Below are 16425 nucleotides of genomic sequence, written 5' to 3'. Positions count from 1 at the left end.
GGCATACATAGAAAAAGGTGACTTTAAATCAGTGAAGATACTGCAATGTGATTTGTTATTGAGTGGCCCAAATAACAAGTAGATTTAGTGAATATAAGTTGTTATGTAACATAGAACTTGTTAGCTGTGGGTAATGAAGGTATTTTCTGTTGCTTTTAAAGTTAAGTCATGAGTCTATTTTGTCATAATTTGCCAGTTCTTCTTTTTAAAGTAATCTTCCATAACCTACAGAGAAAAATTGTGAAAATAGAAAAGAAAGTTAAGCTTAGTCTATTACAAATTCATTGTCAAGGTTCTTCCATGTGACTTTTTTTCATAAAAATTTTGTGGCACCATGAAACACCATGTGGTTTGAGTTGGGCATTGGAGGAGAAAGGTCCAGTCCTAGAGCTGTTAAGGCTTGTGTCTGTTACCTAGTACAAACTTGCTGTACAGAGCAGAGATTGCAAGCTCGGAGGACAGCTCGGTGGCTGTGGAGAGGACTTCTACTTACATCCACTGACATGAAGTCCAATTTCCTTTTATTGCTTCCCATTTATAACAGTTGTGTGGAAATACTTTTTCTAGAGTTAGACTTATTTCATATTTTCTCAGTTTTATGCACAAAGACTTTTCCCCCTTGTTAAATTAATGCTATTTGAGAATAAAACCTCAAATACATGTATGGCTATAGCTAAGTAGTCTGCCACTCTTTTTATTTTCTGTTCCAGAGGATTGACATGGTTCCAGAGTTGCTTAGCTCTAACTTGTGTTCCTTAAGATGTAACGTTGACAGGTATTTATGCATGTTTTTTCATAAGAACATAATACTTACTACTTTGACTGATTCCCATTAACCAACACTGTCTACTTTCCCTGTAGGTTGGCATTTTCATGTATTTGGGAAATGAATCACAATGCTGAAATCTTAAAAGTGAGGTTTACCAAAAGTGCCATTAATTCAAAGGTTAGTTTCATGGTTAGTTTAACGTTTAAAATCTTGGGTACTTTTCACAGTATTCTAGATGGTTTTGGAAAAGTCGGGTTTTAACAAATTTTTCCCCCAGTGCTGCAGCAAAATCTAATTTTTTCCAGTTTTCTGCTTAATTCTTGCTGCAGTTATTTTGTATTCAGAAACTTGCAAAGTCTGGATACTTGAGAAGACTAAATAGACGACTTTTTGCGTCAACTCAGGAACACTACCATTTGAAATGGTTCCAACTTATAACCCTCAGTATTTTCAAAGTTGGCATGTACACCGTCTTCTTTTACTCACATTTTTTCATAGAAATGATGTTAGGAATTATGGTTGGATTTCAGCAGAACTAGCCTAAGAGCTCAGGTCAGACAAAAGGGAGCCAGGCTAACTTTCTCATCCTTCCCTTTATTGGCAATCTACCCAGATTCCCTTCTCTTCTCCCTTTGCCCTGAATCTTCGCCTGAGGTTTGCCATCAACTATTGCCTTCAGCAGTTCTGGATGAACTAGTGGTTGGAAAAGAAAGCAATGTTGGGCTGACAGCCACGTGTGAATGATTGAAGCCTTCCTCAGTTTGTATTTTTTAAAAGGATGAGTTTATTTTTCTCCCAGACTTGTCAGTGTAACAAAATCGTATGAAAAATAAAATTTAGTGAATATAAACAGAAAACATTTTTAGAAGGGGAACTCCTAATTCCTAGTAGGTAAGTTGCCTCTCCCCAGAATCTGACCTGGCTGGTATCATCCAGCTCTCTGATGCTATTCCTGATTTTTACTTGCGAAGGTGCTTTTATTTTTATTTTTAGTTTTAAATAAGCTAAAAAATAGTAGTTTTCGATGAGATGTGAAATAGGAACAGAAGCACTATTTATGTGTTCAGATTATAATTAGAACTTACTTGAAATCTTTTTTCCTACGATTGGTCTTATTTTTAGATACTTACTATGGGGTATTTCATAGATTTTCTGTAAAACATGTCTACATTATTATAGTTTCTTAATTATTTGCCATTGAGTAAGGAAGCAGTGATCATCTGGAAAGGATTTCACCTTACAGTCATTGTCCGAGAATAATATAACTTCCCTTTTTATTTTATTTAAGCATTACCTAAGTATTTATACGTTAACTGAACTATGAAAGTAATTAAAGTTTAAGCAATTTATTTACCAATGAATACTACTGTTTTGTTTTAACATGAGTTTGCTTATGTTGTGTGTTGCATCAGATACAAAATAATGAGCCAGAGGTTATAGGTGTGGAGTATAAATAGTATAGCTAGGAATCTAGCTATAAGTATATAGTGGAAGTATGAAAATATAGTAAACTGGTTTTTATAAGAGTTATAGTAACATCTGATTTCTTTTTTAGGCTTCTCTTACGTATGCTGAAGCTCAGATGAGGATTGATTCCACAGCCATGAATGATGATATTACCACTAGTCTCCGTGGACTAAATAAACTCGCTAAAATTTTGAAAAAAAGAAGAATTGAAAAAGGGTACATTTCAAAAATATTAAGAAGTATCTTAATTTAGGGGCACCTGGGTGGTTCAGTCGGTTGAATATCCAACTTCGGCTCGGGTCATGATCTCACGGTTTATGGGTTCAAGCCCCACATTGGGCTTGATGCTGTCAGTGCAGAGCCTGTTTAGGATCCTCTGTTCTCCTCTCTCTCTGCCCCTCCCCGATCGTACTCTCTCTCAGTCAAAAAAAAAAAAAAAAAAAAAGTATCTTTGTTCTGGTAATAAGATAACTTGTGAACTTTTTAAAGTGTTTTGTCACAGATAATGATGATTTATTTAATGAGCTGAATAGAAACTCTTAAGTAGAGACATTTCTTTTTCTTTTGGCTACCTTTTAGGTTTGCAACTTGGCTTGATTCTGAACTGATGTTTGTTTAGTAGTTCTGTCTTTGTACTTTATTGTGCTAAAAACTGATATATGTGAGGGGCGCCTGGGTGGCTCAGTTGGTTAAGCTTCTGACTTTGGCTTTGGTCATGATCTCACAATTTGTGGGTTTGAGCCCCGCGTCAGGCTCTGTGCTGACAACTCAGAGCCTGGAGCCTGCTTCAGATTCTGTGTCTCATGCTCTCTGCCCCTCCCCCCTGTTCATGCTCTGTCTCTCTCTCAAAAATAAACATTAAAAAAAAAGAAAGACCTGGTATATTTGAGCTAAAGATCTGGAAGAGATTCTAGAGAGGCAAGAGCTCCTTAAGACTGTTCTGCAGATTGTTTCTAATTTTAGTTAGAAATGAGTTTCCATATTGAACACTGGTTTTCAGATGCTTAAATAAATGTGGATGAACTTATTGCACTTTAGAGTTTGAAGTGATTTTAGAGATTATTTAATCCAATACCTTCATTTTTTAAATGATTAAAAGTTACATAGAAGCAGTCTTCCCAAAGATTTGATAGCTAGTGGCAGGTATGTGTCTCTTAGCTGTTATATCATTGGATTTGCCTAACTGCAACAGTGTGAGATAAGTAGTATCCAAGTACCCAAACGTGTTGAGATAAAGTAGGTAAAAGAAATTTGATTTCTAAAAGACATCCTTGGGGCGCCTGGGTGGCTTAGTCAGTTAAGCCTCTGACTTCAGCTCAGGTCATGATCTTGCAGTTCGTGAGTTCGAGCTCTGCATCGGGCTCTGTGCGGACAGCTCCGAGCCTGGAGCCTGCTTCAGATTCTGTGTCTCCCTCTCTCTGCCCCTCGCCTGCTCACACTGTGTGTCTCTCTCTCTTTCACAAATAAACATCAAAAAGAATAACAAAAGACATCATCAACCGTCAGAGTGAAGCAAGTACAGCTGGCTTCCAGATGTTGGTCTGTGGGTAACCATGCCCAATGCCCATCAGGGTAGGGTTACAAGCGGCTACTCAAAGTGCTTTTGTTAGGGAGCACAAACTGTTCTGTGCTGTGTCATGAGATGTGCCTATTTAAATTAAAATCCATTACAACTAACGGAAATTAAGAATTTAGTTTCTGAGTCACAGTAGCCACATTTCACTAGTCACTTATGGCTAGTCTACCATAATGGAGAATGTGAATAGAGAACATTTAAATCCCTACCGAAAGTTCCATTGGACAGTGTTGTTCTCTAGGTAGTTGCACCGAGCCATCCCTGTCTCTTCACACAGGTGAGTTTTCTGGGAATATTTCGTATAATCCTAAATAGAAAACTTAAAACTGTGTAAGGATAATTTGGATGCAGTGAAACCCAAAGAAACTAAAAAGGACACCACACATTTTCCAGCAAGTGTTTGTTCATTGAAGGTTTTTAGTATGCCAGACATCAGAAGAGAGTGTGTAAAGATAACTTCTAGAAAGTTTTAGGGGCATTTGGGTGGCTAAGTCAGTTAAGCGTCTGACTTCAGCTCAGGTCATGATCTCACAGTTCGTGGGGTCGAGCCCCACATTGGGCTCTGTGCTGACAGAGCTTGGAGCCTGTTTCAGATACTGTGTCTCCCTCTCTCTGCCCCTCCCCTGCTCATGCCCTGTCTCTCTCTCTCTCAAAAATGAATAAATGTTTAAAATTTTTAAAAAGTTTGTTTTAAAAGCAAAATGAATAAAATGCAAATTGAAACTATATTCATTTTGGTGGTTTTAAAGTAAGGGAGAGAAATTTGTACTTGTAACATAGCTTCTCTTAATTAGGACAGGAAAGATAATTTTTAATGTCAAAAACAGTCTACTTAATTTTATAACTAGACAGTCATTTCCTGGTAAAAACACATCATTGAATCTTCTCAGTCTTAGAATTGCTTTTTAGGCCAGATGTATTAAACACAGACTAAACGTAGTGTAGAATCTTGTTGTAAAGACTGCGTAGCAAGAAAGGAAAATTGATCAAGATTCTCTCTCTAGTATTCCTTTGCTTGTTCTTCTAATAAAGCTGAAGAATTGAGGGAAAAGGTGAAGAATTAGCTTGCACCATTTCATCTTTTTTTCCTTTACATTTCCCCCTTTTCCATGATTGTTTAGGGTTACCCAGCTTCATTAAAATTCTTTAAAAAAAATTTTTTTTCACGTTTATTCATTTTTGAGAGACAGAGCATGAGCAGAGAAGAGACAGAGAGAGAGGGAGACACAGAATCCAAAGCAGGCTCCAGGCTCTGAGCTGTCAGCACAGAGCCCGACACGGGGCTCAAACTCACGAACTGCAAGATCATGACCTAAGCCAAAGTCGGACGCTCAACCAACTGAGCCACCCAGGCGCCCCTTCATTAAAATTCTTTAAGTTGGTTTGGAGCTGATGAAAATAGCATCAAGGTATGAAGAAACATAAGATTTTCCTTGTTGGAATTTACTTTTTCACAGGAGAACTTGCTAAATCATTAAGTGAACCATGCACAGAAAGCACTTAACATAGGGTGTTGTCTGACATGTAGCATTCCAGATCAGTAGCTGTCAGTGTGTGTAGCATATCAGGGTAGTAGTTTATCAGTCCCCTCTATGTTGGCTGAGTGAACGTGGAGGTACTTTTGAACTGTGGGTCTTCTGATAGTACTCATCTACACATGGCAGCTTCTCTTTTGCCTCTCTCTGTCATCCCTTTCCCCAATACATTATTTTCAGTAGTAAATAAAACCCTACCTGTTATCTTCATTTGTAAAAGTGATTATAGACTCCTGTAGCTCAATAAAAGCCCATAGTTTGGGTACAGAACATACTTAGATTCTCAGAAGCACCAGGACTCTTATTGTGTTGCTATTGTCCTTTTTTTTTTTTTTTTTTTTAAGTTTTTAAAAATGTTTATTTATGTATTTTGAGAGAATGAGAGAAAATGTGCATGAGCAGGGGAGGGGTAGAAAGAGAGGGAGAGAGAGAATCCCAAGCATGTTTTGTGTTGTCAGCACAGAGCCTGACGTGTGGCTCAATCCCACAACCATGAGATCATGACCTGAGCTGAAATCAAGAGTCGAACACTTAACTGACTGATCCCCCAGGCGCCTCACTATTGTTCTCTTTTTAAATACATTTTAGATCTGTAAGATACAAAGCTTTCTATAAAAATAGAACATAAAACTTAGCAGGTTGACCTTAAAGCCTTCAGAAGGAAAACTGTTAATGCTTTTGTTATAATCATTTTCTATTTTAAAAGCATCACTTCTGGAATTATGTCTGTTATTGGCTCACTTGACTAATTTACCTCTTTGATTTTTATTTAGGGCTTTGACACTTTCTTCTCCAGAAGTTCGATTCCACATGGACAGTGAAACTCATGATCCTATAGATCTGCAGACCAAGGAACTTAGGTATGTAACTTTTAATGGGCATTAGATAAGATTTTTATCTTATCTTAAATGTAATATCTAGTATATGTAATAATAAGCAAAACATTTATACCCAAAATACCTATTTCTAGTAGGGCTGTGATTTCTGTAGTTTTTTCACTTGTGATATATAGAGAAAAGTAAGTATCATTTTGCTTTTTAGTCTATCTTATGTAAAATTGAGAAGTATTATTATAATAGAAAAATTTTCAACTTGAATTGGTCTTGATTCAACTTGATAATAGAACTTGACTAGTAATAGTTGTGGTAAGTAAAAGATTGCCCTAGTAATTTAATATTTAATGTAGAAGAGAATAGTGGTCAAGATCATGTGCTTTGAAGCCAGACTATCTGTGTTTGGATCTCACTTTCTCCAATGGCTCCAGACAAGTTACTTAACATTTCTATACCTCTGTTTGTTGGTAAAGTGGGATTGAATGGTACCTATCTCACAGGGTGTTAAGAATACCCATGTTATTGTTGTTACTGTTGTATTGATTTAGGAAGAAAGGCTGTTTTTGGTTAAATCAGAGTTAGGCCTCTTTTCCATGCCTCTTACCAGGTAATTCTGACATTAAATGTATACTTACACTTTTTTCCATTAGATAAACAAGGATTAAAAATGAGCATGCACTCAGGTTTCTTAGGACCAGATATTTGAGTACATGCTCATTTTGTGCTTTATAAAATTATAAAATTAGAGCTACGATTAAAAAATACTTTTGGGTGAACTATTGGTCAAATATAAGTAATGTTAATATGAATAGTAAGCCTATTACTAAGAGGGTTTTTTTGAGGAAAATGTTGAATCTAACTTTGCCAAAGTAGAACATCATCCATTTCTTCTTACCAAGAAGAAAAAACAAATTTCTAACAGATTGTAGTTTTAAAGGTATGATTAGAGGCCTTCCTAATATTTAAAAAGTAAAAGGAATCTAGTCAAGAAGTTCTAGGATGTTGTTAAAAATGGAAACATGAATGAAAGATTAACATAATGCATGTTAGTGACTTGGGAGAAAGAAAACACAGTGTAAACAGAACACAGATAATTTACTAACCTAAGTTGTAAATAGACATGGACTAACGATATAGAGTGAGAGGACTAGGAAATTGGTTAAGAGTTTTGAAGTCAGATTATGTGGGCTTGGGTCTTGTTACTACTAACTCCGACTTTGAGCAAGAGATTAATGCTACACATCCTTAGTTTGTCATCTGCAAAACAGGACTAATATGTGTGTGTGTGTGTGTGTGTGTGTGTGTGTGTGTGTGTGTGTGTGTGGATATAGATAGATATCTTACAACATAGTGCAATGTCTGGCCTGTAATAAATACCCAGAATGGCTAATGTAAATATAATTTCTTCATTTTTGTGATTTATTGGTGAAAATTTTAATTTTTTAAGCCCAAATTGATCTGATCTAAATAGCTTTTAATTCTTCTTAGTAAACTTTTTAAATGCATTTATAGTTAAAAATCTCTTCAGACTTAGTAAAAGAAGGTGAAATGTTCAGTACAGTTTAGATTTTATATATTACTAGAGTTAGTAAGCTTTATTCATTTATTTTGAAGTTTATTTATTTTTGAGAGAGAGAGAATGAGAGCAGTGAAGGGACTGAGAGGGAGAGAGAGAACCCTAAGTAGACTCCGCACAAGCCCGATGCGGGGCTCCATCTCCGAACCCGTGATATCATGACCTGAGCCAAAATCAAGGGTAAGATGCTTCACCGACTGAGCCACTCAGGTTCCCTGTAAAGCTTTTATTTTTTAAATGCAGTTTTAAAGTCTCTCACATGAGATTTACTCATGTAGTAGATGCATAGTAAGAGATTGTTAACACCACAGCTGAAAAATGAGAGTCAGAAGTTATTAAAAACAAGCATGTGCACACACTATGAATGTTTACATAGGAAGTATGTCTATTGTCTCCCTGATAGAGAAGATAACCTGGGAATAAATGTGATATCCTTATTTAATGATTTTTCCGTTGGCAGAGAAACAAATTCCATGGTGGAAGAATTTATGTTACTTGCCAATATCTCTGTTGCAAAAAAAATTCACGAAGAATTTTCAGAACATGCCCTGCTTCGAAAACATCCTGCTCCTCCTCCATCAAATTATGAAATTCTTGTTAAGGCAGCTAAATCCAAGGTAAGGTCACATAGTTTGCAAAGTCATCTGTATTTGTGTTGTGATCTATCTGTTGTACTATATTATCTGTATTTGCATCTACAGGAAAGTTGCGTTGTTTTTTGATACAAAAATATGACAGGAGTATCTTTGTTTTTGTTTTTTTTTTTTGTTTTTTTAAAAAAATTTTTAACGTTTATTTATTTTTGAGACAGAGAGAGATGGAGCATGAACGGGGGAGGGTCAGAGAGAGGGAGACACAGAATCTGAAACAGGCTCCGGGCTCTTGAGCTGTCAGCACAGGGGCCCGATGCGGGGCTCGAACTCACGGACCGCGAGATCGTGACCTGAGCCGAAGTTGGCGCTCAACCGACTGAGCCACCCAGGCGCCCCTGACAGGAGTATCTTTGATTTAAAAAAAAACTTTTACCTAACTTGGGTGTAGTCGTCTCTTCCCATACTGAAATCATTTGCGTAATAAAATTCTTTAATGTCCTTAAAGAGCACCCTATGCTACAGCCATAAGTTCCAGACTAAGTTATTTGCAATATTCTGAACATATGAAGCTCTTCCATATTTTTTTGCCTTTTTACATGTTCTTTATGCCTGTGTTATTTCATGCCTCCTCTGAACTGCCTAACTTTAGAGACTTAGAAATAATTTTTTCCCTCTTCAACTCAGTTAAGCCCTTTTTATATCATGTCTCTAAGAAGTAAGTCCATTTACTGCATACATTAGGGAAATGGAAATATCTAGAAAGGGTATTGTATCCTCCACCACATAGCTTTGGTTAGTGGACTTTCATTTAGGCATAATTACCCTTACCCTTGAGGGGACTACGGCTTACATTGGTTTTCTTTGGATCACTTATTCAAGTCCAACCTTTCCTGCCCAGAATAGAGCTGGAAGTAGTATTGGGCCTCGGGGTATTATTCTAATGGAATGGTGTTGGTTTCTGATTTTTCAAATCTTTCTGGTGGGCCTACTACTCCTATCATCTCCATAAGAATAGAATCAGCTTCTCTGCCGTAAGGCTTGCACTGCAAATTGGGGAATTTTCTCTTACTGTCTTATTTCTTCCTAAGATCTGGGTAGAGGAAGGAGGATTTAAGTATTTTTGCCTCCTCTCCCACAGTAGAACAAAGCAGTTACTTTGATGTATCAGCAGATTGGGCTTTAGTGACCAATAAAGTTTTAATTTGCTTCTGGCCTTTACTTCTACTTTGAATGGAAGGAAAATAAATACCTGCAGGGGAAATCCAGACATGCTGACAAGGATCCAGATCTGCTTTGATTTTTTTTTTTTCCTATTGCAACAAAGAATAGGCAGGCACCAATTGGACTTGGAGAAACAGAGCTACTGCTACCACCGTCCATTTCCCCTTTGAAACTTCTGCAGGAGGTTGATACTTAGTACCTTTAAATGCATTCAGAAAATTTCAGCTTTGATGTTACACAAAATAATCATTACTTTTTATAAATTATTTGTAGTTCTCTTAGGTTAAGGAAAAAAGGTATAAATACCATCTGGTCAAGACCACCATATTTATTCAATATAATTTGTGTTTTGAAGACATGATGGTACTGATTTTAAAATGTTTAATATGATGCTCTTTCCCCTTCATTGCTCTTAGAATTTGGAAATTAAAACTGATACAGCCAAGTCCTTGGCTGACTCTTTGGACCGGGCTGATTCTCCTACCTTCCCGTATCTGAACACTCTCTTAAGGATATTAGCCACTCGCTGTATGATGCAGGCTGTGTACTTCTGCTCTGGAATGGATAATGATTTTCATCACTATGGCTTAGCATCCCCTATCTATACACATTTTACTTCACCCATCAGAAGGTACTTTTTTCTTATAAAATTATAGGAGCTAGAGAATAGTTGATTTTCAATTGTGAAAAGATGCTTTAATGCTAACATAGTATGATTTTTTCTTTCTCCTTCATGTGTCCAGATATGCAGATATCATCGTTCATCGGTTGTTGGCTGTGGCTATTGGGGCTGACTGTACTTACCCAGAGTTGACAGACAAACACAAGCTTGCAGATTTATGTAAAAATCTTAATTTCAGGCACAAAATGGCTCAGTATGCCCAACGTGCATCAGTAGCTTTTCATACTCAGGTATTTGCCCTCTGTCAGTAATATTGGAGAGATGAGGTTTTGTTCACCTTTAATTTAATTTCAGAATGCTTTTTGTTAATTTCCAAAAAAAATACTTTAAGATAATCCTTAATAATGTTATATGTTATTTTACAGTTGTTCTTCAAAAGTAAAGGAATAGTAAGTGAAGAGGCCTATATTCTATTTGTAAGGAAGAATGCTATTGTGGTGTTAATTCCAAAGTATGGTTTAGAAGGTACAGTCTTTTTTGAAGAAAAGGAGAAACCAAAGCCAAGGCTTATTTATGATGATGAGGTATAGTATTTCTAATGTTCTTGTTTTGTTTTTTTTCTGGAGGGGGCACTTTTTTTAATGGTACCTAAAAAGGATAAAATTATGCTTTGTATGCTACAGTTACTTGTGCCAACTAAGTCTGTTCTGTTCATAATTTCCCACCGCAGTATATCTTCTCACATACAAGTGTTGTCCTTGATTTTACGTTGTGTAGTTTCCCCCTCCAAGGAAAACTTGAATTATGCTTTGCACTAGGCAGACAGATGCATTAATGGAATAAATGATTGCTTATAGCCTGGAGGAATTTTTTAAACCTCTTTCCAGCATCTCTTATCTGACACACTCCCTACTTCCCTAACCTTAATAGAACTACGAAACAGCAGACCTTGCCCACAGTACCTTTTCTTCTAGTAGACCAACAATTTGCTGATGAATGGGGTGAGAATCCTGAGATGAATGAATGTATACAGTGGGACCATTTTCCTGAAAATGGGTAGTATGCACATAAATAGGCCATGTATATGTGAAGCTACTAGATTGGTGGTTTTTGTTATATTGAACACCTAGATGCTTATTAAATATGGAAGTAATTATTTAATGTAAACTTTTAAATCAATGTGAAAGATAAAGAACTAGAACAAACCTCAAGTGTGTGAAAGCAGTTTAAAAAGCAGTAAAATGTGTTTTGTTTAGATTCCTTCACTTAAAATAGAGGATACAGTGTTCCATATTTTTGATAAAGTTAAAGTGAAAATCATGTTAGACTCATCTAATCTTCAGCATCAGAAAATCCGAATGTCCCTGGTAGAACCACAGGTAAGACCAAACTTAAACTGTCCGTGTTGTGATGGGATATAGCACATATTGTGTGAAAGACAGGAGTGTGGTCATAAGTTATTTCTGTTCAAGAATAGAGAATTGGGGAGCCTGGGTGGCTCAGTTGGTTGAGCCTCCAACTCTTGATATCAACTCAGGTCGTGAACTCATGGAGGTGGCATCGAGCTCTGCATAGGGCTCTGCACTGAGCATGGAGCCAGCTTGGGATTCTCTCTCTCCCTCTCTTTCTGCTTCTCTCACTCTCTCAAAAATAAATAATAAAGAGGATCTTATAAATAGTGTAGAGGCCAGATATTTGCATAGCAAATCTATTTTCCGACTGATTTTCCTAAGCTGTGGGATCCCAGATATTGGGGATTCTTTGGAAAAGGTCCTCAGTATCAGATGCTGAGACATCTCTGAGATATCCTGCCTGGTCCCTTTTCACTTTAATTGGTTTTGAAATCTGAACTTTTGAAGATTAAGTATGTTTCCCCCTAAGATACTGGTTCTTAACCTTGTTCTGTCCCAACACACCTAAGGCCTCTGATGCTGAGTGTTACAGGGGCCTAGCTAGGGTAAACTGGAAGTGTTCAAGTTCAACCATACTTTACAAATGATAGTGACAGTGTCACTGACAGCTTGCCATCCAGAGACTGTCTACCTTTTACATTTTAAGCCACTATTTGTGTGTGAAATATGTATACTTTGTATGGAAAACCTTTACTTTCTTCTCCCTCTCTACCCCTACATCCTTTTAAATTTGAAATTGTCAGTGGGGAAGGGGAAGATGAGAATGAGATTTATTCTTATTTAATGCTTTTACTGACCTTTTTTTCCCTGTTTGCATTACTTTAGATCCCAGGAATAAGCATTCCGGTTGATACTCCAAACATGGACATTAATGAACCAGAGAGAAAGAAGAAGAAACGTGAGAAATAGCTACAGTCAACAAAAAAACTTCAAACACTGGTTTCCTTAAAACAAAAAAACAAAAAAAGAAACCTTGAGTGAACACTTTTAAACCTAAGAAGTGTGTGATACAGTTTGTTACTCTTAAGTACATTTTAATGGTTTTAAAAATTTGCATTTTTATTGAACTGTTTGTTGACTGTGTCTGTCCCATCATACTACTTCATTTCTGAATTGAACAGAACTATTTATGCATAAAAATTCAATTGAATATCCATCACGTAAATAGTGACAGGATAGCAACTTCAAGGATCTGTAAATATCATTTAAATAGAGCATTCGTCTGCTTGCTAAAGAACAGATTAATTTTAATAAGTAATTTGATTATTTAATATTGATAGAAAAAAACTATCATTTTCCTATGGAGGAGGGTAGAACATTTGAGAAGTCAGGAACAATCTGTTCTTTCTAAATCTTGAAAGCTGTCCGTGTTTGGTGTGGCAGTTATTAGATTGCAAGACAATGAAGTCAAGATTTGTCAAGGAATTTAGTCCTTTGCCATCTTTAATTTACCTCATTTATTTTAAGTGTTCCCTTACTGTTGAAAGTTTCCGGTATTTTTATTAGTGGTCCTTAAACAGCTGTGAGTTTTTGGGAATTGGATGTTGTAGGAAGGCAAGAAGTAGGATATTTGGATCTGACTGGAAAAAGTTTTTTTTTTTATACCAAGAAGTGTGATCACCATCCTTGACCTTAGAGCTCACACTTTCCCCTCCACCCCTCCAAGTAAGGCATTGGGACTCAGAGAATAGAGAGGGCACGTTAAACATGTACATTAGGTTTCTTATAAAAAGTAGGTCATTAATGGCTTTTAAACTGCATACGTTATCAGGTTCTGTAGGAAAGGGGGGGATTGTGTTAAGGACATATTAAAGGGAACAATTGAAGTAAATATTAGTTTGGTATGCCTTGTTAACCACAAAGATTAGTAATGATTATTTTTTAAGAATTATTTTGAGATATGGGGCGCCTGCCTGGGTGGCTCAGTCGGTTAACGGTCCGGCTTTGGCTCAGGTCATGATCTCACAGTTCGTGAGTTCAAACCCCACGTCAGGCTCTGTGCTGACAGATCAGAGCCTGGAGCCTGCTTCAGATTGTCCTTCTTTCTCTCTCAAAAATAAAGATTAAAAAAAAAAAAAAAAGAATATTTTGAGATAGAGTCACCTTAAAAAAAAGATTTTACTTAGCTTATCCAATTTCTAAAGTACTTACAATGTACCATGCTCATCACCACGTCAGGTAAACTATCTCTGCCTTGAAGTAGCTTGTGGTACAATGCCAGAGAAAGGACTGGCAGATATATCAGCAGGCATACTCAGTGGGAATACTTACAATGTGTACAATTTAGGCACTCTAGTTTCCTGTTACTGAGGAAAACATCCCAACATTGAGGCAGAAATTGTTCCAGTTTAAAGAAAATAACTTGGAGTGGTCTTGGGTCCAAGTAGTAAGTTAACACGCAAGAGCAGGTGCCAATAAGCCATTTTCTGTAAAGGCCCAGCCATGTTGGACGATGCTGGACAGTCTGTGTTACAACACGGTACTCAACTCTTCCATTGCACTGCGAAAGCAGCTCCAGACAGTATGGAGACAAGCCTGGCTGTGTTCAAACAAAACCTTGCATTTAAATATCACAAACTTCATGTGTCACAAAATATTACTCCTTTGATTTCCACCGCCCCACCATTTAAAAATCCTTTGCCAACAGCCCGTAGTTTACTTGCAACAAAAGGAAATGGGGGCTTCTTGGTTAAACAAAGCAGTGGCTAACCTTCTGCTTTCCAAGTTTGTTTTCTTGTGTGTCGTTTATGAGGAAGACCTAATTCAGGCATTAGTCCTTATTGGGTAGTTTAAGATGACCAGAATCCAAATTTTCACCCTAAAGCTTCATCTTTGGTAATCTAATATGCTTCTAGTGCCAGTTACTAGGCGAAGTAGCATATGTGGAATATTACACTTAAAAAGCCCTGTTAGGTAAAACCACTTTCCCCATTTAATAGATGAGAAGATGAAGGTTTTATGTCCCAGATCAAGTAGTAAGTGATGATGGATTTGAACCCAAGCTATAATCACTATCTTATTTCTTGTGCTATTAAGAAAACATAGCCAGGGAACTGAATTCCTCCTACTGCACAGTAGTTGTTAAATTTAAGTTTATATTGATTCTAAAGCCCATGTGCTTAAGGACTCAATTTCATAGTAGAGTCTTGAGCAGTGGACCTAGTGACTAACCACTTAATGGTTAGTGTGCTGGGGGAGAGAAATCAGGTACACAGGAAGAAATGGGTCTTTTTGCAGGTTAGCAATAAACTTAATAAGGTGCAAAAAATAAAGAAAATGACACAATGATAGTATGTTCTTATTTCCTAGGGCTGCATATGAATTATTCCTCCATCTTTTGAATAAGATAACTTTGAAAAGGTGATTTGCAAATACGAATATACATTCTCCAGAGGTAATGTGTCCAAAAAATTTATACATCCCTTCTACTCCCAACGTGAACTTTAAGATTTTAAAAAATCAGTTTTGTGTCTGCCCAACCATAATTTTATAGGCCTAAAGTCATACAGGAACTGTGTCACCCAGTCCCCACTGATTTATTCCTCCCCAGCCAAATTTGAGCTGAAAACAATGTTCCAACCCTAGGGATGGAGATATATTCTGGGCATTCCCACATTTACCCCACTAATGTATGATTTTTTTTTTAAGTTTATTTGGAGAGAGAACGCATGTGTATGTGTGCACGGTTGGGGCAGAGAGAGAGATTCCCAAGCAGGCTCTACTCTGTCAGCAGAGCCCAACATGGAGCCCGAATCCATGACCCTGAGATCGTGACCTGAGCCAAAACCAAGAGTGGGAAGCCCAACCGACCGAGCCACCCAGGTGCCCCAATAATGTGTGATACTAAGATGCTATTTGGACCTTTCTAGTGTTTACGTTTTCAAAAGTAGTAACTGGAACAGCTATCACTGGAACTAAGAATTTCTGCACAGAAATTAACAAATCAAGCACAAAAAAGTCTGGAAGCCTTCATCTTTCTATTTTTTCAATTAAGTTTGCTTTTTATCTAAGATCTATTTCTTTCACAAAGGTTATAAATGTAAATTTGTTTTATGTAAAACAGTACCCTCACAATTTTACATGATCTCACAACTACTGCCAAATTCAGTGCTGTTGGTAAGGTGTACTAATAAGCAGTTCACTGACCCTGTAGGATAGGGGCAAAGTCCTTACTCTCAAATTTATTGTTAAACACATCAATCAAGGTAAGTACAAAAATATTTATTAATAAAAAATACACTTGTACTTCAATGACTTGAAAGTTCCAGGAGTTTTTCTGTTGTTCCCATGTCACTAAATTAAGCCCTTGATTTTTCACATTAAGGGGGAAAGAAGAAAAGCTAAACCTGTTAAAGCAACTTTTTCCCAATCACGATCACATTATTGATCCTGTGCGTAAAAAATATGTGAGGAGCCATTCACTGATGGTCTTTGGTTCTGAGAAGTTATTCTATGGACTGCTGCCTTGGGAGGATTTGCTGTTCTCATTCAACACCTCTGTGTTATGCGGTCTTCCTGTTGGGGGGAAAAAACAGAAAATACCTTATTTGCTGCTTGGATAGGACCATTCAAGCGTGCAACTATTATGTGAATATTTTTTAAAACTGGAATGAGGATTTCCTTATGAATACTAAAGGTACAAGTGAAGATAGGATTTTCTAGAAGTCCATATTCTGCAACAAAAAGAGTACTTTTCCTATATCCTAATGCTTGCTTACTTTTAAATGGGCAACTACAATCCCACCTCATGACAAAATGGACGAAAGAGAAATTAAGGTGGCCTCCACATTAAATCTTCATATTCACTGGAGAGTTGTGTTC

The 16425-nt window shown here is 36.9% G+C and overlaps 2 protein-coding genes across 4 annotated transcripts in view; one reads left to right on the top strand and one right to left on the bottom strand.

Annotated features, from left to right (window-relative positions):
- DIS3 (DIS3 homolog, exosome endoribonuclease and 3'-5' exoribonuclease) overlaps positions 1-12671 on the top strand; it is a 28293-nt gene extending 15622 nt beyond the window's left edge. For both annotated transcript variants that reach the window (XM_045478763.1, XM_045478769.1), the window contains exons 12-21: positions 711-775; positions 862-946; positions 2325-2452; positions 6121-6207; positions 8217-8373; positions 9987-10201; positions 10314-10482; positions 10618-10776; positions 11449-11571; positions 12430-12671. In XM_045478763.1, the coding sequence (XP_045334719.1) occupies positions 711-775; positions 862-946; positions 2325-2452; positions 6121-6207; positions 8217-8373; positions 9987-10201; positions 10314-10482; positions 10618-10776; positions 11449-11571; positions 12430-12513 (1272 nt within the window). In that variant the 3' untranslated portion in view covers positions 12514-12671. The remainder of the gene's footprint in view (positions 1-710; positions 776-861; positions 947-2324; positions 2453-6120; positions 6208-8216; positions 8374-9986; positions 10202-10313; positions 10483-10617; positions 10777-11448; positions 11572-12429) is intronic.
- Positions 12672-15804: 3133 nt separating this feature from the next.
- BORA (BORA aurora kinase A activator) overlaps positions 15805-16425 on the bottom strand; it is a 29140-nt gene continuing 28519 nt past the window's right edge. For both annotated transcript variants that reach the window (XM_045478728.1, XM_045478737.1), the window contains exon 12: positions 15805-16119. In XM_045478728.1, the coding sequence (XP_045334684.1) occupies positions 16093-16119 (27 nt within the window). In that variant the 3' untranslated portion in view covers positions 15805-16092. The remainder of the gene's footprint in view (positions 16120-16425) is intronic.

Source organism: Leopardus geoffroyi, chromosome A1 (genome assembly GCF_018350155.1).
Source record: "Leopardus geoffroyi isolate Oge1 chromosome A1, O.geoffroyi_Oge1_pat1.0, whole genome shotgun sequence".
Classification (NCBI taxonomy): domain Eukaryota; kingdom Metazoa; phylum Chordata; class Mammalia; order Carnivora; family Felidae; genus Leopardus; species Leopardus geoffroyi.
This window is presented reverse-complemented; position numbering and strand designations above follow the sequence as displayed.